The sequence below is a fragment of the Oryzias latipes genome, chromosome 2 (genome assembly GCF_053564925.1).
Source record: "Oryzias latipes strain Hd-rR chromosome 2, Olatipes_Hd-rR_3.1".
Classification (NCBI taxonomy): Eukaryota; Metazoa; Chordata; class Actinopteri; order Beloniformes; family Adrianichthyidae; genus Oryzias; species Oryzias latipes.
In genome coordinates, this window is record NC_136238.1 from 25,952,455 (window position 1) to 25,976,482 (window position 24,028).

The 24,028-nt window shown below is 41.8% G+C and overlaps 3 protein-coding genes and 2 long non-coding RNA genes across 11 annotated transcripts in view; 2 read left to right on the forward strand and 3 right to left on the reverse strand.

The window, feature by feature from the left end:
- LOC144987890 (uncharacterized) overlaps nt 1-10,347 on the reverse strand; it is a 461,750-nt gene extending 451,403 nt beyond the window's left edge. Inside the window, exon 1 of the mRNA XM_078937657.1 lies at nt 9,244-10,347. The gene's annotated coding sequence lies outside the window, so the exon portion shown is untranslated. The remainder of the gene's footprint in view (nt 1-9,243) is intronic.
- Nucleotides 1-24,028, reverse strand: part of LOC144986943 (uncharacterized) — a 239,117-nt gene that overhangs the window by 148,436 nt on the left and 66,653 nt on the right. Inside the window, exons 2-4 of one of the 4 annotated variants that reach the window (XM_078935703.1) lie at nt 22,447-23,259; nt 20,980-21,366; nt 16,117-18,341 (exon numbers count right to left, since the gene is read on the reverse strand). The exons of 2 other annotated variants lie outside the window; for them this stretch is intronic. In XM_078935703.1, the coding sequence (XP_078791829.1) occupies nt 18,301-18,341; nt 20,980-21,366; nt 22,447-23,259 (1,241 nt within the window). In that variant the 3' untranslated portion in view covers nt 16,117-18,300. Of the gene's footprint in view, nt 1-16,116; nt 18,342-19,629; nt 19,748-20,979; nt 21,367-22,446; nt 23,260-24,028 lie in introns of those variants that run through there. One more of the 4 variants, XM_078935702.1, reaches the window with a different exon arrangement.
- The window catches only part of LOC144987268 (uncharacterized), a 193,711-nt gene that overhangs the window by 85,680 nt on the left and 84,003 nt on the right, over nt 1-24,028 (forward strand). The gene's annotated exons all lie outside the window — the stretch shown is intronic.
- Nucleotides 147-4,791, reverse strand: LOC144988030 (uncharacterized). Of its 2 annotated transcripts, none has more exons than XR_013651756.1 (6): nt 4,666-4,791; nt 3,578-3,660; nt 2,742-2,853; nt 1,169-1,196; nt 933-1,032; nt 147-504 (listed from the first exon to the last, which is right to left on the reverse strand). It is a non-coding gene; the product is annotated as an uncharacterized LOC144988030 (long non-coding RNA). The 2 variants fall into 2 exon arrangements; XR_013651742.1 differs by having other exon boundaries at nt 933-1,052; nt 4,666-4,788.
- LOC144988544 (uncharacterized) lies at nt 14,398-14,758 on the forward strand. The gene is made up of 2 exons (XR_013652474.1): nt 14,398-14,516; nt 14,631-14,758. It is a non-coding gene; the product is annotated as an uncharacterized LOC144988544 (long non-coding RNA).

Consider the following 24,028-nt stretch of genomic DNA (forward strand, 5'->3'; position numbering starts at 1 on the left):
CTCATCTCTCTGGGTTTTATAGCTGGTTAAATACTACACAACAAAAGATGGTCATAGAACAACAAAGTGCATACATTCACCCTGTATTGCAGAATAAAATTCAGAGAAAACATGGACAGATTAAAACATCAAAATTTAAGCAAATGTGGAATCTCTACTGATTTGAATTTTATTTAAACTGGAACTAATTTTCATAACTTCCTTACATACAATGAAGTCCCTTGAACAATACAACAGTATTGATTTGAACTCTGTCTTGCTCCCCTCAGTCTCTCTTCTTCTGTATGTAATTATGTCGCCTAAATTAAGTTCTAAACACACTGGACAGTAAAGATGTAGGTCCACTCCCAAACGGTCTGAATTCCACAATGGGTTGATGTCGTCTTGCAGTTCCAACATTTGTGGACCCAAAAGAGGACTGTCCCATACCAGGACATTGATCCCAGGATGAGGTTCAGTCATGGATCCACTCTCCTCCCATTCAATCTCTGGAAACAGCATACCCTGACAAAAAAAAAAAAAAAGATACTGTTTATGAACAGCACTGTTTTTTTGTGTTTTAGATTATGTAGGAGCAATGACCGACTAATAATAACTTATATTGTTGCTTGCAGGCAGACCTCATATCTCCATAACTGTTTATAATTTGCAAATAAGTGAACCTTAACAAAGTAGTGACATTAGTACATCTGATGGCTCATAATGCCATGCATTGTGATGCATTTTGAACTTGCAGATGTGCTATTCTTCCTACAAACAAACAACTTAGGGAAATTGTTTGCACCACACAACAATAATCCTTTTCATTCATTTTCGATGAAAATTCACTGTAGTCATTATGATTTCATGATACTCTTCTTGATACTTTCCACTTTAGTCAAACTGCACACAAATCAGTTGTCCAGTACAGTGAGATTAAATAAAGCATTTACCCGGGGATCAGAAACAGGGTTCTGGGTCAAGCCCAACTGCCACAGCTGATTTGGTGTCATGCTTTGCTCCGTCCTGATTGGATGGCTGTCCCACGCGTCACTAAAGACATCCAAACTGGCCTGAATGCGTGGTAGAAAAATGTAATGGCAGCAGAATACGTGATGTGACTGATATTGAGCAAGTCTTGGTCCTCAGGAGAGTGCAGGATGTTGTAATATAAACCAGTAACAGTCACGAAGACATCACACCAGAGGAGCTCAATCCTGTATTTGAAAAAAAGCAAAAAGAAATATTATATTGTCAGATTTATTTTTAATACATCATTCACTTTTATGTATCAGGGCTCCAGACTAACTTTTTTCACTAGGAGCATAGTGGCCCCTAACTGAAAATTTTAGGGGCACAACCAGAAAATTTAGGGGCGCATACCGTAAATCAACATTCTAACCAAATCTACTAATTTCCACTGTATTACAAATAAATACTTTAATAATAGATGCAGAAATTACAATGTGCTGTTTCTAATTCAGTGTCATATTTTATTCTGCACTTTTGAAGATGCAACATGAAGGTAAACTGACAGCACCATCGCTGTCACGACAGTACAACTAAGTAAAAATAGTAAAAAAAATACCATACATTTAGAATAAAAAAAAGTTTTTAGTAACAAGTGATTACCGTAGTAACCTTTCGTAATTTCACAGTTTCAAACAATACTTAAATGTATGTAAATATTAGAGGATGGAAATTCATGTTGGTGACACCAAATAGGTTCAGCCAAGATGCACAATAAGCGTGTTTGAGATCACCCAGATGGACGCAACACTGCACAGATCACCTGGTGTGTGACGTATATTTTTGTTTTTGCTCCAACATCACCTGTCAATCAAAACAAAAATATCACGAGAAAGGGGTGAGAGCAAGACACCAATCAGAGCGAACGCAGCTGGAAATTTAGTATTGAACTGACTAAAAGCTGCCCTACAGACTAAAAAACAATGCATTATGGGACATGCGTCCTGATGGGTTTTTTGTAGTTCACTGATCAATTAAAATAATTTAAAATACCAACTGATTAAAAAAAGGCTACATACATCACAAAACATTGAAATAATTATAAAAGATGTAATATCACAGCTCATACTTAGGGGGAGAGGCATATTAAAACGAAATTGAATGTTAAGGACAACTCCTAATTCCTGGTCTCTTTCAGTCTCGCTGCAGCTTCGATTTCATGCGAGTTTGAGACCCCTGCTGTACACTCTGTCACTGGTACACTAGCTGCAGGTCGGAAGAACGAATCAATAGTTCGCTTGCTCATAGCTCAGACGCACATATCAGGTTGTGATGATATTTGTCTCCGTTTCCTTCCCACGGATGTTTACGCGCGCTCGATTATCTCTAGGCCCCGCCCCTCCACATATTTTAGCCACTTGCAGTGATTTTCCCTATTCTTCTCACACGCATTGGCCGCCTCAGGCATCACTCAATGAAACGCGAGTGTGTGCTCGCGTGTGCTCCAGTCTCATGAGTATTCGCGCGAGTGTGTGTGTCTGCCTGCGTGCGTGTGCGCTCGCGTCTCATTGATGATTTCATTGCTCATTTCATCGATCATTGACTTGCTCCTTTCATGTTTAATGTATAAAAAATACGGAGGGTGGAGGAGGCAAATTTACTGGTAGCACATGTGCGACTGGGTGTAAAATTCAGTCGCACACTCTCAAATTTTGGTCGCAAAATGCGACCAAATGGACGCAGTCTGGAGGCCTGTGTATATATTAAAGCTTCTAAAACTAGGTTCAACTCACCGTTGATTGTGTGTACACTTTTCCCACAATGAAGCCGTTTGTGTCAGTTGTACGTACTGTGAGCATTAACTCGGCTATGCCCACATTTTCTCCTCCGTGATCTCCTCTCACCCTGACAATAACATGAAAATCATGTCTCAAACACATAATTACAAATGCATCGCCAATACGGTACACATCAGTTTAAAATGTAATGTTCTTATGTATGATGCCAATAAGTAGAATTTCTAGGTTAAAAAAATTGCAGGAGTGGGTTACATGTATCACTGGGGAAAAAAATGAGGTGAGAGAGACTGTTAAGGGGGGGTAAAATGTTATTCATGAGGGGAAAGTTTTAGAGTTGCCTTTGTTTATGGAGAGGAGTCTAAAAAAAGTAATTTTATTTTTGTACAAATAACCAAGTACTTATACTGCCTGATATGTGAATAAAATATTTCTTTATGAATAACATGAATACCTCAGAGGAAAGCCATACACGTTCACAGCGTCACTGAAGAAGGCCAAGTGGGTGTCTGCACAGTTGTTCTATGCTATCTTCTCAGGTACAGGATACATGGAATACAAGTACAAATACTTTCAACTGACAGATGTTTACAGCGGCAAAAATGCTAAATTCCCAATTGACAGGTAAAACAGTAATACAATAGGATGATAAAATATGAAATAGAATAGAATAGAAGGGTATTTAATAATCCCTGAGGAAATTTTTTTTAAAATGGCCATCTTAAAAAAACACAAACACACATGCATTACAAATAGAAATATCACAAAATAAAAAGATTGATAAAAAAAGGTAAATAATTGGAAAATCAGTGGGTAAAATTAAAAGAAATTACTTGTAAGATGCCCTGCCAGAGAGTTGTATTGCCTGATGGCACGAGGAACAAAAGATTGTCACGCTGTCACGCTTCAGTAATTCCTAGAGAATAAATAAAAACACAACAAACATGGATTAGATAATTTAGCTGTCTGATCTTAAATTACATAATTTTCAAATATATGAAAGGGGAATTTTTTAAAACACTCTTGCTATGATTACTTGAGCTTGTAGTAAAGAACACCTTTAAAAAAAAATCAGAGACAAGACACTGATCACAGGAAGCCTGTGTGTAATACTTACAGTAACTTCTACTCTAATCACTGTTGACAGCTGATTTCTCCCATCCACCCTTTCTGTGACTGGTTATCGACTACAAAACAGCCTAAAAACATAATGTTTGGGATTCTTGTCATTACGTCATTGGAAGTAAAGAGATACGGGGATTTTAGTGGCTGTCACTCTGACACAATCTCACAGGGCTTTTCAGCACAATACGGGTTCTAACGTTAGAAACTTAATGAGGCTTCTTTCATTCAACAGTGGATTCATGTCTGTTATATTTAAAAAATGCCGTTTTCATGAATGTCATATGAATTAACTTTGTTGCACATATCCACCCCGTCTTAAAGTCTGGGTTGTGAAAATGCTGTGTCTAACTTTAACCCGGATCGCGTTTACATAAAGGCAGCACACGGAACAACTAGCTAGTTAGCATAGCATAGCATAGTATCAGTGTTTAAACAAATCGCCGTCTCCAAATCAATACTTTTTATTACACTTTCTTTGCTGCTGTAAATCCGGCATGTTTTCCCCTTAGTTCCTTATGAATCATGTTAAGAACCTACAGATCATTGGCTATAGACGCTAGCTTGAACCGACACCCGGCTTGAACTTCACTCACACTCACAGGCAGACACAACTTGCACAGGCTAAGCAAAACAAAGCTAAGCTAATTTGCGGTGGGGGTACTCTGCAAACGACTCGGCTGCAGTGTTCATAAAGCATTCACACATGTCACTTGGCAAAGGAGAACGCTTCAACTTAGTATTCAATAACATTACAGGACGTACAACGAGGGAATGATCAAATAAATGCATTACTTACGGGCTGAGACTGATCCCGTTCAGAAGACCTCTCCGCCATGTTTGCCGCCCGCGTCCTTTCAACTGCTGTGCTGAACAGCTCCCTCCCTCGTCACTTTGAAAGTGGGGAGTGTAAGGGGCCATTCGAACCCGCCTGCTTTGCCGATGAGTTTGATTGACAGATTCACTAACCAATGGTGAGATTAGTCGACCCGCTCCGTCAGATGAGTCTCAATATTCACCGTAGAAAAATCTCTCACACACACGGGGAGATTCACAAACGAGAACGGGATTTTGAATGCACAGTCTGCAATTCGAATGATCTGTGAGTTCACATCACATGTGTATCTAAAAATCATGTTTGTGAAGCACCTACTGTGCATTTCTGATACATTTATTGTGAATTTCTAAAATGTTTTTGTGAAAAACAGTGTGCACATTTGTGAGAAACACTTATTGTGCATTTGTAAAACATTTAGTGTGCATGTGTGAAACACAATCTGTGTGTTTGTGAAACACAGGGTGTGTATTTCCGAATTTATTTTTCACGTTTGCATAAAATGACATTTGTGAATCGGAGCGTGTGCATTTGTAAAATAGGTTGTGTGCATTTCTGATTATTGAGACTGAATTAACTCCATAGCTTTAAGTTTCATCCTTGCTGTCTGACTGTCATGGAGTGGATGGGTCAACCCTGTGTAATTGGAGACGTAATGTCTGCTGCAGCCAGTCAGACCTAAAAATGACAACCTCTTTGACCTTCATGTGCTTAGGATGAGACAACACAGCTGATCTGTAGACCAGGGACATGCCAGTCCCTGACTGGGAAATAATGTTCTGAGGAATCTACCTGTCTGCGGCACCTGCAATTTTTGCAAACTTTACACCCTGTAGCCACCAGATGGCTAAGAATTACGCCTGTGGCATCTAAACATGCGTCAACTGTTTCAGCTGTTATCAGAATTTCCTCCACATACTGGATGAGAGTGACGTTGACTGGCAGGGGACAGTCAGGAAACACCTCCTTTAATACCTGATTGAAAATTCCTAGAGAGAGTGTGAACCCCTGTTGGAAACGCGTGTAACACATCTGCTGGGTTTCACACGAAATTGAGAAGAGGTCTCCCCTCAGGGTGTAGAGGCAGACCGAAAAAGCATTAGCGAGGTCAATGCATGTAAACCAGCTGTGCGTGTGGTCAGTTTGGCCAGGACTACGTATGGATTAGGATCAGAAACGGTTGAAGCGCTCAAATGTAATTTACAGCGTGCAAATCAGTGGGCAATTTACCGACCCATCAGCTGTGGTGCCCTGAGCCCACAGATGAGGTGGCTGTCAGTCAATTAAGGCCTTCGCCAGGGGATGGTCAGTCCACTCATGACCATGATGCCGAGTCACCTGAGCGTGTTCTAGCCTGGCATTGTCTTCCCCGCAACCATGATGCCATAAGTGTCTGCTATGGGAGAAAACCAGAACATATGGCATGGAAAAACAGAGGCGCGTCTGGTGCGTTTTAAAACTCCGCCAAAATCTTCAGACTGAAGTTTGGGATGAACTGTGAGGGAAACGAGGGCTACTCTATCAGCTGACAGAGATCATGCTTTATGTGAGGGTGTGAGCTGAGCCTCTCCTATTACTGTCCTTCTGTTGGGCCTTGGTACCAGGTTTTCTCATTTCTATCTTTTAAAAAAAGTACTTGAGGGGGTCAGGCGGGTAGGTGTAGGGATTAAGGATGGACATCCAAGGTTTCCACACCAGAAAAGCTGACACAATACCTTCATCTGCTGTGGTTTCTGGATTCGAGCAATCCCCAGTACTAGTCTGCCAGTGGCTCCTCCGTTGGACAAACAAGGTACTGCGCCTCATGAGTGAGTTCATCCACTCTGCAGTGGAGTATAGTCCCATCTGGTAGAGTGACCTGTAACCCATCCGGGCTGCACAGAGTAGTGGCTCCCAGCTTTACCAGCAGGTCACAACCCAAAAAAATTAACTGGTACTGTCGGCGAGTACACAAAGTGGTGGTTCAGAGTCTGTTTGCTGACCTTAGTGTTCAAGGACTTTGTGTTTGGCAGAGTCTGTGTCTCATTGTTCTTGAGGATTCCAGAGGTTCCATGCCTCCTGGGATGCCAGTTTATTGCAGGCATTTGGTGAACAGGCCCTTTTCCACGCTCTCTTGGGGTTCCGCCCCTAGGTGGTCCACCTCTGGACCCACGCCACCCATAAAGCTGACAAAGTTTGTATGGACAGCCCCTAGTCCAATTGCCGGGTTCCTCGCAGTAATAGCACTGTCCAGCATCCATCAGTTCCCTGAGTGTTCCGCCCTGGAAACCTCCGCCTCTCACCCCACCTCTCCCCGTCATTGTCCCCTATATCCTGCGGGGCGAAGGCCGGATTGACACTAAAACTGTTCATAGGTGAGTTATAGTTTGTAAAATGAAACCAGGCGGACCTGGCGGAAATGTACCAGATAAATGTGACTAATGAGCTTCAGCTGTGAGTCTAAGACATTTTATATATATATTTGATTTTATTTATTTTTTCATGTATTTATTTATTTATTTGCTTTCTGCCTAGCCTCTGCCAGCTGCAACTCAATTAACTGTTTATTGACTTCTTCCAATTTATTGTCCTTTTAATCCATAATTGTTTCTCACTTTCAGGTGCATTTGTTATAGTTTGGCATTGCAAGAAAATCTATTTCCATACTCAATATTGAAATTTTTTATTGAATGACACCAGCATGCACAGACACTCCTCTACACCATTTGCAGCTAAATCCAAACAAAGCGCTCTGACTGCATCTCCCTGGGAAACTCAAGGCTGCAGAGCTGCAGCTGTGAGGAGAGGCTGAATCTCTAGATTAGAATTTATCTAAAGCACCGTCAGTGGACAAAATGAATGTAGGCATTGTCTGTCCAAACCTCAAAATCTGTTTCCAATTTTGATTTTTGAGTCTTATAACTATTTGTGTGTCTGGAGAAGCTGGGCGCGAACTAACAGCATTTCTATGCAGTGTGATTCCAGAAAAAGTTTACTAACAAACATCCATCTACAGAAATGACATCACCTGTTGTATAATTAAAGATTTAGGAGCCCCTCAAACTGCAACCTTCCGTTTATCCAAAATAGATTTTTATTTCTGTATATCTAGTATGTATGTGTGTGCTGTACGTCCATCATCTGTTGGATAAGCAGTTTTCCAGACCAACCTGCTTTGTCACACCTCCCTGTCCTAAGTTCATCTCATCTCCCTGTTTGTTCTGACCCCCCCAGAGGGAAGACGTTGTCTTTCTTCACTGCTCTGTCCTGTCAGACGTCATCAGATCCTCCTTGCTGTGTTTCATTTGCTTCTGCATACGCTGTGTTGAGGAAAGAAATGAAAAAGCATTTTGGTGGATTGCTTTTTCATTTTAATTTTGAGTCAAAAAATGCAGCTTCATTTTGAAAATTAAAAAGCATTTCTGGTTTTGACTTTGCTTTTTATTTATGCTACAGAATCGCTTCCATACCCCCCTTCTGCATTCAATCAGATCTTTGTTTTCATTCTAAGATCCGGGATCTGATTTCGGTGAAGGTTTGAGAATTTAAACAAGAGAGAAAAGTGTGAAAATGTTCATGTCTGTCTGAGAAAAGTGTATTTAGTCAGTGAGGAGTTTTACTGCCATAAACTTCTGGAATTTCTGGATGAGAAACAGACGTGCAGGACACAACACAGCTGCACAAACTGTGAGACGTGAGGTGCTGCAGACCTCAGTTAGGATTATGACGGGAGAGGATCCAATATTTATTGTTTTTTTTGTCTTGTTTTTTTAAATGTATTAGTATATTTTTCCTGAATTTTTGTCTTATTTCATGAATAATGTTATTTATTTTATTAAAAGGATCATAAATGAATGGAACTTTATTCATAGCACTTTACAATTACTTGAAGGTACCAAAGAGCTTCACAATAAAAAATTGATCTAAAATGGGAAATAAAGTTTTAAACTAAAAACTCCAGAATATTCTGTTTTAGAATATAATTTTCAATCCAAATGTTTTCATCTACATTCCATGGTAGATCATTCCCACTCCACACATCTGCTCCTGGTCCAGCCCTTCTAATTGCCCACCCCTGCTTTAGTATGTAAGTAGCATTAACCTTCATGTCACCCCCATCTTTTCTGTCTTTCTGTGCCACAAACACACACACACACACACACACGCACGCACCCACGCACGCACGCACGCACACACACACACACACACACCTGCACCATGGTATTTCTGTCACTCAGTCCTACTGTGGGATTCTGGTCTCTCACCAATCTTTAGGATCTTCAGACTGTCCCATTCTGTACTTGGGGGGTCCTCACCTCCCCGGGACAACAAACCCAGTGAACCAGCCTCCCGTCAGAGAACTGTTGGAGTTTCCAAACTCTAGGACACTTCATCACTTTTTCTTTTTCTCTTATTCTGTAAACCTTATTGTCACTTTTCTTAAATAATATAATTTTCCCAAATGTACAATTCTACAATTTACTGAGTTACTCACTTTGTGGACATCAGACTCTTGGTTTGGCTACGCCCAATGCAGAATTTGATTGACAGGTTTCTGCTTACCTTTGTAGGGTTCACCCGTGTCGTCAGTCCACTGAGAAACCCTTCATCCAGGCCGAATTCCTCAGGAAAAACCTTCCTCAACCCCCCGTCTGTGTCTCCAAATTGTTGGCCTCCCGTCCGGCCTTCACAGATTCAGATGGTTCAGGACGTCCAAAAATGAAATGTGCAGAAATGAAAAGACACACAAGAGTCAAAAGGGGAGAGGTGGAGAAACACGACCTGTTAGGCTCTGTGGCTGTCCTCTCTCTCTGTCCTCAAGGCTAAAAGGCTTTTTTATTATTCAGTAAGGGAAGATGTAAACATACTAGATACGTCATTAGAATGGTGTGTTTTTGTCTAGTTTGCATTGCAGGTGTTGTGGCTCCATAAACACTCCAGTACAGAAAAAAAACGGAGACTAAAGTCACAAACAGGCCTAACTGGTGACCTTGGTACCTATTATCTGTTACTGAAGGCAGGAATCAAGCAGATTTCTGTAATACAATATACATGTATATACAGAATCCATTAGATGCAGAATAACAAGAACATAGAAAATAGAATTCTTCCCCCGGTTGTGCCCATCCGCCTGATCCTCCCCGTTCTCACCCAAACAAATGTTGCACACAGGCACATGGGGCTCCGGGAACTGGATGGGTGGGTTATGCTGGCGGGACTCACTGGGGGTGTCTCTCTCTGGGGTCGTGTCGGCGCCCGCCCTCCATTTCGCTTTTACTTGCATATTAGACACCCTGATTAATCTAGGGCATTTTGGAGAGGGTCTGGTGGAGGGGGTTCACGGTGAAACATCCGTGCTCACCTTTCACTGCCACCCCAAAATTTTAACTTCCCCTTTAGACACACACACTGCATGCTAGCAGCACACAGCAAATACACACCACTAACAGAGAGAACCAGGAGTGGGGGGGGGCTCTGCGGCTTGGCCCTATTTTACCTGCAGCACACCCACACCTCCATACATGGGTGCAGTTGGCCGGTCTTCACCCGCCTTGTCCTCTCAGGGCGGCAAGGCTTGTGGTATCCTGTCGGCTGCGGTGATGGACGGGCATACGGCGCTGGGGGTCGGTCGGCTGGGGGGGGGTTCTGCGTGGCGGCCAGATGAATGTGAGTATGTGTGCGTGAGTGCATGGGTGGGACGGACCTGGGGGCTGGCTCGCTGGGACCCTCTGGGGCTTTCCCTCCCCATCACAGAGAGGGGAGGGCACTGAGAGGGTTGGGGAGGGGGGCTCAGATAATATGGCAGGGGAGGGGGGTTGTAGTGTGTAGGGTTATGGGGGGTGGCTGTGGGTGCTGCGTGGCGATCTCTGGGTTGCTCGGGTCGTGTGCCGGGGCTGGCTTGTGGAGACGGGGCGCCGGTCGGGTGGTGAGAGGCTCATGGGTTCTGGGGGCCCTGGCTTCATCCTTGGCCCTTGTCTCGGTGTCCGGCGCCCGGTGGCCCCCACGGCTGCCGCCTGGTACGGCTAAGCGCTCCTGTCCTGTGGCCCGGACACCGGGTTCGCTTATGCATCTGGGCATTGGGGGGGGGGCCCTGTAGGGGGGCCTTTCTCTGCGCCTGGCTGGTTGGGTGGGTGGGCGGTCCCCCCCCCCCCCCCCCCTCCCGGGCTGCCTGGGTCCCGATGGTGGGGGGGCTCCTGGCCTGGGGGTCTCTCCTCCCCTCTCCTGGTCTGGCTGGTCGGGCTGGGAAGGATCTGGTTCCCCTTATGAACACACGGTTCACGTCAGCAGCATGCATGTATCCCCACCCCCACGTGCACACTGCCACACTGCTCCCTGTCTGCTTCATCCCTCCTCCTAACCCACAGTGTATTGATGGACAGATTTTTTTCACTCATCTTAGTGTCAGATTTTCACCTTTGATGTAATATTTGTCTTTCCAGCAGATCTGGTAGAATTGTTACAACTTAAAATAATAACTTATTCAAATCAGTGCTTGTATCCCCCAACTTTTCACCTTTCTTCCTTTTACTCTCTTCCACCCCCCACACATTCTTTCCCTCTCCCTTCCACACACACACTAAATGTAACAAATAAATACAAAATAATACAACAAAAAGGGGTTTATACAAATCTAGACTCTGGCTTCTAAAGTTCTATAACCTCTTTTTATGATAAAACCTGTCCAACACAAAAGGCATTCAGCTCTAATCTGTTTGCTCAGCTGTTGGACGTGAGAAAAAAAAAGAAAATATAATATAACCCCTGTTCTCCTCTACAAGATGAAATGTATTTATTTCAAAAAGCACAAAAGCATCTGTAATCATGTTTCTGTTTCTGTGGTGGAGGTCAGGTGAAGGGGAGGGAGGGGTTGCTCCTGGATCTTTGTCTGAAGGGGGTGGGGGGGGCTCTTGGATGCCTGGATCGGTTACTGCTCAGTTTGCCCCTAGCTCTGGGGTGTGGGGGGGCCTCCTGCCTCTGCTGCAGCGTTCAGTGTGATCAAGGTTCACTCTGAGAGACTCACATTCATTCAACACACCTGCTTGTTCACCTTTACATAAATACAGACATGGGTGTTGGTGTTTCTCTTTTCTACCACCCCCCCTTCATGAATATTGGTATATGAATATTGTGTGTATCTGTCTATGTGCAGAAATCCTGGGAGATAAATCTTTGATTATTGATGTATGATTATACTTCCAACCTGTAAATAGTTGTGTGCTGATTATTTTATGTAATTTACTGACGACACTTTTGTGTTTTAACTTTGTGATATTGACTACCCCCCCACTCTAACCCCTTTTCCCCCATCTCTGTTGTTGTTTCTCTTTCGGCTTTTCCCATCAGGGGTCGCCACAGCGAACGAGTCGCATGGTAAACTTGGCAATGTTTTACGCCGGATGCCCTTCCTGACGCAACCCTCTCAAAGCAACCGGGCTTGGGACCGGCGCAGAGGTAGGGAGGGGAACAGGGAGCAGCCCGGATTTGAACCTGGGTTTCACGGACGGAAGGTGCCGCAAACCAGCACGAGCTAAACCGGCTCCCACTTTTCCCCCATCTCTGACATCCCAAAATTGTTTCTTTCTCTCCACTTTTTTTCTTTTTTCCGTCCAACAAGGAATGCATCCAAATATCATTTTCATAAATAAAGCTTAGCCTCAAATCCAGAAGGGGTTTATTCAAATCCAGACGGGCTTAAGGCGCTTTGATAAAGCGCTCTGGAATCCAGCTATGGTGTGCTAAACGTCAGGTCCAGAACGGAAGATGCCATCAATGAAGTCTGTCTGTCAGCAGCAATCCAACGCTGATGGGGTTTAGCTTGTGGAGGATTTGAATGTTCATTTGCTCTCAGGTTGGTTCTGTGCTGGAAGCCCCAACCCTCAGTTCAGTCAAGTTAGAAAGATGCTAACCAGCTGTTCCCTCTGTCACCATGGAAACACGGACCGCTTTAAAGTGGGACAGGATTTTCACGGAGCGGACTTCTAGACGTGGAGGATAAATACTCCAAGATGAATTCATCAGACATGAATCAAACAGTCTTTTCTACATAGAACAGAATGAAATCCACTGTGTTTTAGCAGCGTCTGTAGCATCACAGAGACGGTGTTCCACCAAAAACTGGGACCTGTCACATGTTGTTTCCTGGTGACAGAGCTGCAGCTTTAATGTCAATGATATAGAAGAAGAAGAATCCAAAACATTGGACTGTTTTCATGTGATCACATGGAAGCAGAATTAGGAAATCTCTAGGAAATCTGTCCTTGTTTTGTCAGCATGTTTGAATTGGAGTTTACAGTTAGACGACAATAAAGACGTGTTCAGACCAAGAAATTACTTTGATGTTATTTTCAATAAATAAATCAGAAAAAGTTCAAAAAGTAAAACCTCTAAATATTTCTGTGGCCGGTAAAAGATATGTTGTCAAAAATTAAATGTCATCTCCTGTGTGAAGGTATTTCAGTTCATTAAAAACTGACATAAATGAGTAACGCTCACTGCAAACTGTGCAGAAGGCATGTTCTTTCTAAAACTGGAAATAGCACCAACCTTTTTTATCACCTGAAGCTGAGTCTCCATTTGATAATTCAATAAAAAAAACATTTCATTTCCTCAATATAAAGCAACTTTATTGGAGTTTCATTTGTCATTGGTCTTTTTGAGCCAAAATACGGAGCCCGTGTCCTGACATTAAGATATAAAAATATATCTTGTTCCCACAGATTAATATCTTGTTCCCACAGGTTATTATGTCGTTCGCACGAAATACTATTCCGTTCCCACAAGATACTATTCCGTTCCCACAAGATACTATTGCGTTCCCTCAAAATACTATTCCGTTCCCTCGAAATGATTAACTCGTGCGAACGCAATAATTATGTCGTTCGAACGCAATAATTAATCCGTTCGAACGCAATAATTATTCACGTCATAAGTCATTCACGCGGATATGCTCTCTGTACGCCGGCAAAAGCCGCTTTCAGCGGTAACTTCCGTGTCTCTGTGACCCATATTCGTTCAAAAAAGGAACATGAAAAACAAAAATGATCACTTTATTACCGTCTCAATGAATATAAGAAAAATATCAAAAGATTTATGATAACTAGGCTGCTTTGTCATACGATAGCTCCTGCTAGGCTACTACTAGCTCCGCCGCAGAGCTCTCTGATCATATATGCCGGCATTTGGGCAACTGGCTGGTCTTGTCAGACAGCTGATATTGTAGTTTAGGGTCGAATAGGAATAATAATATTCAGGACTTGTCTTTTATTAACTTTAGCAGTCAGTATCTTTACATTCGAAGGCTATTAGGCTACATGCTAACTGACTAGCCGATCATTTCCTGTTATTAATTTACGTCATAGATTTACAGCAGATACCTTCACATTTCTGTCTGTGTGTGTCTCATTACATTGCATTGAAGACACGGAGGATGTTTAGAGAACAGATTTATTTATTTTAAAAAGCACAGAAGCATCCATCGTATTCACGTTCACATCATCATCTGGTACGCCCTCAGTCATCTTGCTGCAAAAGCCGCTTCCTGCCGCTACTTCCGTGTCTCTGTGAGCATTCAATAGGGGTAAAAATAAAAGCAAGAATAGTCGATCTGTTATTTTCTCGATGAAAATCTGAAAAATATCATATTAAGCTGGATGCTTCGCCTAAAGCACTTACCTTTAGCTTGTAGCATAACAACAATAGCCATAATAACAACTAGCCAATCACCGTGTCCCTGTGACCAAGGTCTAACAACAAGACCAATAATTGGCCAGTGATTGGCAGCAAAGCACTCTGGGAAACGGGACGTACTGCTATTGTTGTTATGCTACAAGCTAAAGGTAAGTGCTTTAGGCGAAGCATCCAGCTTAATATGATATTTTTCAGATTTTCATCGAGAAAATAACAGATCGACTATTCTTGCTTTTATTTTTACCCCTATTGAATGCTCACAGAGACACGGAAGTAGCGGCAGGAAGCGGCTTTTGCAGCAAGATGACTGAGGGCGTACCAGATGATGATGTGAACGTGAATACGATGGATGCTTCTGTGCTTTTTAAAATAAATAAATCTGTTCTCTAAACATCCTCCGTGTCTTCAATGCAATGTAATGAGACACACACAGACAGAAATGTGAAGGTATCTGCTGTAAATCTATGACGTAAATTAATAACAGGATAAATGATCGGCTAGTCAGTTAGCATGTAGCCTAATAGCCTTCGAATGTAAAGATACTGACTGCTAAAGTTAATAAAAGACAAGTCCTGAATATTATTATTCCTATTCGACCCTAAACTACAATATCAGCTGTCTGACAACAGACCAGCCAGTTGCCCAAATGCCGGCATATATGATCAGAGAGCTCTGCGGCGGAGCTAGTAGTAGCCTAGCAGGAGCTATCGTATGACAAAGCAGCCTAGTTATCATAAATCTTTTGATATTTTTCTTATATTCATTGAGACGGTAATAAAGTGATCATTTTTGTTTTTCATGTTCCTTTTTTGAACGAATATGGGTCACAGAGACACGGAAGTTACCGCTGAAAGCGGCTTTTGCCGGCGTACAGAGAGCATATCCGCGTGAATGACTTATGACGTGAATAATTATTGCGTTCGAACGGATTAATTATTGCGTTCGAACGACATAATTATTGCGTTCGCACGAGTTAATCATTTCGAGGGAACGGAATAGTATCTTGTGGGAACGGAATAGTATTTCGTGCGAACGACATAATAACCTGTGGGAACAAGATATTAATCTGTGGGAACAAGATATATTTTTATATCTTAATGTCAGGACACGGGCTCCGTACCAAAATCCTGAAGAAATCAAAACAAAAGGCTTTTCCAGTGAAAAACTGTCTTGTACAGTGTGTGGTGACGGTCCACTGTGGAAAATGACTGTTTGTGGAACATTGAGATGTGCTCAGTGATTTTGGTTTAGGACACTTTGGTTTCATTTCAAACGTTGGTTTCTCCTAAATCTACAAACTCTCTCCACAAACTTTCTCCTAACTCTCAGGGATTCCTGCTGCTGGCAAAACTCACAGCTCAAGGAACCACTTCATGAATCAGTCACACTTTGGAATGAACTTTATTGAACAACATGTCATGGTCTGGAAGAAGCTCCAGTTCCAGCTGACAGAAGTCTGGTTCTGATCCATCAGATCTCACTAGCAACAGAACCAAACCTTCACGTGTTGCAGCAACAGTTTCCATGTTTGGGAGGATCTTCTGAAGAACAGCTCAGTTCCAGATCACATCATGATGTTTGATGTTTTCTTCATTCCAGGAAATCATCTGTGTCTCCTTTGATCTGTGCTGAGTCAGCACTTTGACTTCTTTTCAACTTTAGATCCATCATTTACAATCAAGAATTTACTGATAAATATTATTTATTTACAGAAAATAAAGAGTAAATGTATTTATCATCCAGCAGAGATTGTGGTGTTTGTAAGTCTTTTATTTTGAAATTCCTCAAGGATGATCATCATGGTGGGATTTCTAGATCTGCATGAACTCATCCTGAATCCAAAAGACACTGGAGCATCAAAGAATCCAACCCATCTCTGCCAACATGAGGCTCTTACTTTGAAAAGTCTCAGACTTCCTGCAGGGAAACAGGCTTTCTGCTGCTGCACTGACAGATGTGCACGAGCTTGAAAGAGCTTCCTGACTGAGGAGCTGCAGACTTTCTCCTGCAGAGCAGCAGCTGACTTCAGCGTCGTCATGGTAACACAGTCTGCTGCTGCTTCTGGAAACGTCTTCAAGGCTGTGGTGGGACTTGTTGGTCTGGAGGACAGATTCTCTGAGCAAATGCTGCTTCAGCTTCAAGCTTCAGCTCTTTTCTTCTGGCACAGCTTAGAAGAAATGGAAACCTCCTTTGTTCTGACTGTTTGCTCCAAATCCCAGATTCAGGAATTCCTCCAAGAAGTTCAGCTCAGAGATCATCAGCAGAGAAAAGCCTGAAGTTCTGATGGAAAATGACAACAGAACATGATCAATATTATTGATCCACATGGAATCCAGAAGAAACTCTGAGGTGAAGACATGAAGACACAAGCTTCAGAGACATGAGGAGAAGTCAGAGTGGATTCATTCTGGACTTTCTTCTCACATCTTCTCTTCAGAACATCTTTGTCTTTGATCCTTCAAATCTTCTGAAATCTGATCATCCATGGATTGTTTTTGTGGGATCAGATCCAGAGTTGCTGAAAGTTCTGCTGCCCTCTGCTGGTCAAAGTGTCCAAACAGCAGAGAGGAGATTCTCTGGGATTCATTGGAGTCCAGATTCTCCTGGATGTGAACAGTCTCTGCTTCTGGAACAGAAGAGTCCTTCTCAGAGCAGCATTGAGGATCTGTTCTGTCCGGCTGAGAGCGCTCCCTGCTGGTAGGAGACAGAACCACATCAGCTGCTTTTCTTTGGCCGTTCAGAAACAGTCTGGAGACTCTAAAAAACCTCCACTTCCTGAAGCAAACGGATGCAGAGCATCATGTTTGATCCTCTTCCTTCAGAAACGGCTCCATTGTTCCATCGCTCAGCAGTTTGACTAAAGCAGCTGAGAGTCTTGATGCAAACAGACCTCAGCAGCTCATCCAGAACGCCATGACAGAAGCACGTGCAGCAGCACGTGCACGCTCCCAGAGAACAGCAGCTGATCCAAGTCCTGACTTTGAGGTGAGACCTTTCTGTTCTGCTTGGAGCACACTTCAACATGAACTTCATTTCCCATCATTCCATCTGTCAGGAGAGAACAGCTGCAATCAGCTTCCTTCAGGAATGACTGCAGGTAGAAGGATCTTTCATTCTTCAGCACCACCAGGACCCACATCCAGCCCATCAACAGCCAGAACATCAGTGACATCAGCGTCTGATCTTCATCACATCATCATCATCAAAGGACCACCTCTATGTTTTTACAATCTGATGGATTTCAGTCTTTCTGCAGCTTCTCATCAACTGGATTGTCAAATATTTCCATTTCCTGTTTTCTGTTTTAAATGTTGAAGAAAAATCTTTCCAGTTTCAAAAAGATGAGACTAATAAAGTTGTGGGAAAGAGGCTGTCTGCTGCAGGATCTGCGCTGGTGCAGTGTGGGTAATAATGCTCTGTTTGGGATATTTGCTGGATTCTGGATGTTGACAGTTGTGTTGGTCTTGATTGTTTAGCGTTGTGGTTTGGATGTTTGTTGTTATTTGTAGCACAGCTGAGTAGGTTCTTCATAGACAACGTGTTGCTCTGCCAATGTGCCTTTGGGCCAACTTGATTGGGCTGTTTGGAAGAATAATGAGGATAAATGAGAGCCTCCATCAGATCACGTTTCTGCTTTTTTTCAGAACTGCATCTGAACCTGAAAGCTGTCTGTCATATTTATGCAGCCTTTTCAATAGAAACTGAACAAAACTGCTGATTCAATTGATTTCTCCATTATGTTTGTGTCTACTTTGTGGGGCCGGTTTAACGTCGTGCTGGTTTGCGGCGCCTTCCATCCGTGAAACCAGGGTTCAATTCCTGGCTGCTCCCTATTCCCTTCTCTGCTGCTGTGCCAGTCCCAAGCCCGGTTGGATTGAGAGGATTGCGTCAGGAAGGGCATCCAACATGAAAACATTGGCCAAGTTAACCATGCTACTCATCCTCAAGGGAGTGATGTTTCGCTGTGGTGACCCCTGATGGGAGAAGCCAAAAGTGAAAGAAGATTTATGTCTACTTCATTCTATCTTTCAGTCACAAACACACTGGTTATACTTTAGCTTTTCCCTTCATACTATTAAACCTGATAAAACATGTATGGGGCTGTTTTCACTGCTGGCTCTGTGTGTGTGTGCGTGTTTGTGTATGTGTACACACAAGTGAAGAAAACAAAGAAACATTTCAGTTCAACATTATATTTCTGCAGACCTGCAGACAGTGGAAAAATAGTCAAATAAAAACAGGAATAACAGTTCTTCTAATGTGTGATTTTTTTCATTGATATTAAAACAGGGATTCAAATATTAGAAAGCTGAAAGATCATATTGTTCATCAATAATGCATTATCCAATACACAATCTAAAAAATAATTAAAATACAACATTGTTATATTTCTCGGCAGTGAGGAGGCCATTTGATATTCTCTGCATTTTGATTTTTAACTGCACTGTGTGACCCTTGTCCTATCCTAGGCACTTTAACATTGGGAGTTGGGTCATCTAGACCCACTAGACAGTGCGCTAAACGTTTTTTTTAATGACTTGTGAACCTCACTGGTGTCTTTGGATTACATGAAATCTTTCCACCTTTATCATGGTAGGAATAACACGTCAAAGTAAGGGTGGGGTCATCTAAGATAGCACCAGGGTTACCTGAGTTGTACTTACAAATACACATTGGTATTTATTGATTACTTTATTTTAGTGTAAACTTACACTACAAAATATCAATTAGAATACCAATAAGGTACCAGAGTGAAAAGCAGCAGATTAAGAGGTGTTAATAGATAAAATCTTAACGATATCTATCTCTACTAGATGTTTACTCTAATAATTCCAAACAACTCATTTCTATTAACAGGTACAACTAAAATAATTCATTTTGTGAAAAGTTTTACATATTTTGTCAGCAGTAAAATTCATTGTCTAGTATCATTACACATATATTGAAATGTATTGATCATTTACTTTTTTGCTTTTGATAATTGTGGCTTAGAGAAGATGAAAACCTAAAAAAGCTGTCCAAGAAAGTCAGGATAAGACAAGACAAGACTTTATTGAACCCATGAGGGAAATTCAGTTGTTACAGCAACAAAACAAGAAATATAGCAGTTAGAAAAACAAAGAGTCTGTACAAATTAAAATAGTAATAAATAAATAAGTAAATCCAGCAGCAGTTTCAACAGTGCTAAACTGTATCATTATATAGCCTAACTGCTGTTGGGACAAAGGACCACCTGTAGTAATTCATATATCAAAACAACCAAAGTTTTTCGTTTTTTATTTTTTAGAAAAATGCATTTCTACACAATCAATACTCACTTGTGCCTCCCTCTAATGAAGTTACTGCATCAATATGGTATGGAGGCCATCAGCCTGTGGCTCTGTGTACATGAAATGAAAACTCAGGTTGCTATGGAGTTCATTAGAACATTGGGGTTTCACCCCAGAAGTTTTGAGCATTAAAAACTTATTTTAACATATTTAATTTTTTGAGATACAGAACTTTTGCCCTTGTAAAATAAAGCCTTCTGCTGTGGTACAGAGGTTGAGAGGTTGACCTCTTATCAGAAAAGTTTAGAATCTAGAGTTTACAATAGATCCTTACATAGTCAAGAAGAAGTCTTGCAAGTTCTCATGTGTGCGTTGAGATTAGATACTTGACTAAAATGTTTTTTACATTCTTTACAAGAAAAAGGCTTTTCTCCTGTATGAGTTCTCATGTGTGTTTTGAGATTAAATGCATCACGAAAACGTTTTTTACATTCTTTACACAAAAAAGGCTTCTCTCCTGTGTGAGTTCTCATGTGAGTTTTGAGATGACAAATTTGACTAAAACTATTTTTACATTCTTTACACGAAAAAGGCTTTTCTCCTGTATGAGTTCTCATGTGTGTTTTGAGATTAGATGCATCACGAAAATGTTTTTTACATTCTTTACACAAAAAAGGCTTCTCTCCTGTGTGAGTTCTCATGTGAGTTTTGAGATTAGATGCATCACGAAAATGTTTTTTACATTCTTTACACAAAAAAGGCTTCTCTCCTGTGTGAGTTCTCATGTGAGTTTTGAGATTACATATTTGACTAAAACTATTTTTACATTCTTTACACGAAAAAGGCTTTTCTCCTGTATGAGTTCTCATGTGTGTTTTGAGATTAAATGCATCACGAAAACGTTTTTTACATTCTTTACACAAAAAAGGCTTTTCTCCTGTACCAGTTCTCATGTTTGTTTTGAGATTAGATGCATCATGAAAATGTTTTTTACATTCTTTATAAGAAAAAGGCTTTTCTCCTGTATGAGTTCTCATGTGTTTGTTGAGATTAGGTCTGCAACTAAAGCTTTTCTCACATTCTTTACAAGAAAATTGCTTATCTTTTGCATGGATTCTTGTGTGAATTCTGAACAGAGATTTGTTACAAAATCTTTTATCACATTCTTTACAGATATAACATCTTTCATCAGACCCAGTTTCCATGTCAGACGGGTTAGTAATTATTGTTGAGTTTTTACCAGACCTGATAGAGGAAAGTCTCTCTTCTTTTGGATATTGTTTGTATTTCTTACCAACATTTGTTTTCATGGGATTTTTTTTAACATCAGAGTCACACTGACCTGCTGACACGTGAGAGCTGTCCACACTTTGGACTTGACTTCTGTCCCTCCTCTTCCTCTGATCTCTGTTCTGTGGGCCTGTCTCTTCATCTGTAGTTGATGTTGATTCTTCATGTTGGTTTCCTTCTTCATCCTGACTATCAGTTACATTAAAGCTCTGCTGATTGTTTAGATCTGCTTCACTGTTCTCGTCTTCCTCATAAGTAGGAATCTCCATCAAGGTATCAGTCTCCTGCTTCAGATCAAGCTGATCTTCATCCTGACTGATGTAGAGTTCCCCTGGTTCCTTTTTAATCTGTGGAAGTTGTGGTTCTTCCCGTTCTACTCTGAAGCTCCTCTGATGGATGCAGAGATCTTCCTCTTTAGTCATCCAACACTGGAGGAGGTCTGCAGGGACACAAGAACAGGCCCTTTAAATTTTATGGTGACTTTATGTATTGTTAAGTAACAGTAAGAAATATTGTAATATCATTCAGAATATGCACAATAAAAAACTTAATTTTTTTAAAATACATTTTTTTGTTTTCTTTAGCACAACAGTATAAAACTGCGGCTAAAACTGCGGCTAAAGCTGCGGCTGGGTCTGTCACACAGGCATCCTCCCACATGGGATCCCAACGGGATATAGACACCGTTAACAATAATCGAAGAGCACATGCCCGTAAAACAAAACAATTAAACAAACCGGTATAAGTAGAAATTATTCCAATGTGTCAAGAACCGAAACGAAACACAAATAAGTGCACAAAACACAAATGGCGAGCTGAAAAGTCAGCCGCCCTGGTGCTTGGGCCACGTCAGCTTATGTGTCCGTGCCTCCACCGCAGAGGGGCGGGGCCGACGCTGTAGATGGAGAGCCAGGCAACCCAGGACGACCAGGGGATGACGTCCAACCTAAAATAAAGGAGATGGGCCAATCGCCTCCCAGATACCACCGCATTCAATTAACATAACTAACAATCCAAAGTGAGGAGAAAGCTCAGCCACCCCCGAAAGGCTCGGCTCGTAACATTGTTTTAAAATAAAAATGAAATTACAGATAAGTAATTCATAAATGGTACAAACAGGTCTCTAATGTCATCTAACTGTATACTAAAATTAAATCATGCTGAGATAAATAGGACAGATTTACTAGAAAGGGGACGGAGGGATGACAGAAAATGTACTTTTAACCTGATTATGTCTCCAATTATTTTTAAATGAAATTACAAAAAAGAAAACAGTCTGAAAACAAATATAATGTTTGAGATTCTTGCCATTATTCACAGTAAACATGCAGGCATCTATAGTAAATGTTTGACACAGTCTCTGAGACTTATTTCAGCACAACACCAGCTTTGTAATGTTAGGAATTACACCGTTACATTCACATGTCTGTTACTATATTTATTTTATTTAGAAATCACCTCCAGAACCAGGAAGTGAACATAACGATAGTGTGGAGATGAAGATCAGAGACACACTGACCTGCTGACACGTGAGAGCTGTCCACATTTTGGACATGACTTCTGTCTCTCCTCTTCCTCTGATATCCGTTCAGTGGGTCTGTCTCTTCATCTGTAGTTGATGTTGATTCTGTCTCTTCATCTGTAGTTGATGTTGGTTCTTCATGTTGGTTTCCATCTTCATCCTGACTATCAGTTACATTAAAGCTCTGCTGATTGTTTAGATCTGCTTCACTGTTCTCATCTTCCTCATAAGTAGGAATCTCCATCAAGGTATCAGTCTCCTGCTTCAGATCCAGCTGATCTTCATCCTGATTGATGCAGAGTTCCCCTGGTTCCTCTTTAATCTGTGGAGGTTCTGGTTCTTCCTGTTCCTCTTTCATCTGTGGAGGTTCTGGTTCCTCCTGTTCCTCTTTAATCTGTGGAGGTTCTGGTTCCTCTTGTTCGTCTTCAGTTTGTGGAGGTTCTGGTTCCTCCAGTTCTTCTTCAGTTTGTGGAGGTCCTGGTTCCTCCTTTTCCTCTTTCATCTGTGGAGGTTCTGGTTCCTCCTGTTCCTCTTTCATCTGTGGAGGTTCTGGTTCATTCTGTTCCTTTTGAATCTGCAGAGGTTCTGGTTCCTCCAGTTCCTCTTTAATCTGTGGAGGTTCTGGTTCCTCTTGTTCCTCTTTCATCTGTGGAGGTTCTGGTTCATTCTGTTCCTTTTGAATCTGCAGAGGTTCTGGTTCCTCCAGTTCCTCTTTAATCTGTGGAGGTTCTGGTTCCTCCTGATCCACTCTGAAGTTCCTCTGCTGGTTGTAGAGATCTTCCTCTTCAGTCATCCAATGCTGGGGGAGGACTGCAGGGACACAAACACAACAAGGAACCTTTTATACGTTTACAGCACTTTTGGATAGAGCTGTGACGCGGTGATAAAGCAGCAGGGGGCACAGTGTCACGGTTAACCGTGTGTCGTATTTTCCCTGAGATAGAAACTTCTGTTGTAGAATCAGTGAGGATGTGTGCCGCTGAAACCGCACACGCGTGTGAGTAGGGAGCACGCCTCGTGCAGCACAGAGGCAGTGACAGACGTGCGCAGCCGAAAAGGTCAGGTGAAAGCCGTGTGCAGGGAGAGAAGGAGAACAAGTCTGAACACAGGACTAGCAGAAAAAGTAAATTATCAGCAAAGATAAATGTGTTTAATGCGTTTATTATAGTTCCAATAACGCACCATATGCAGAATTAAAAGAAAAAAAACTTTCAAATAAAAATATGATGAGGTCATCACCACGGTGATGCGGTTATCATGACACCCGTACTTTTGGATTTTGTCAAGCACCAGTAAAATCAGTGATCATTGGAGAAAATGTCTGAGGAGTCTGGAGGACCAGAAGAGACTGATTGAAATGAATATATATGCAGAGGTGGGTAGTAACGCTTTACAATTACTTACGTAACTTAAGTAATTTTATTTGTATAGCACAATTCGTACACAAAGTCAAACAGGAAATGATTGGTTTATCGCCCGGAGAGTAAGTTAGTGTAGAACCACCACTGAGTGACAGGCGGGTCCCCAAAAAGAAAAGCATGAAGCTCAAAGGGCTTCTCTGTCCCTGTGTCCGAATTAT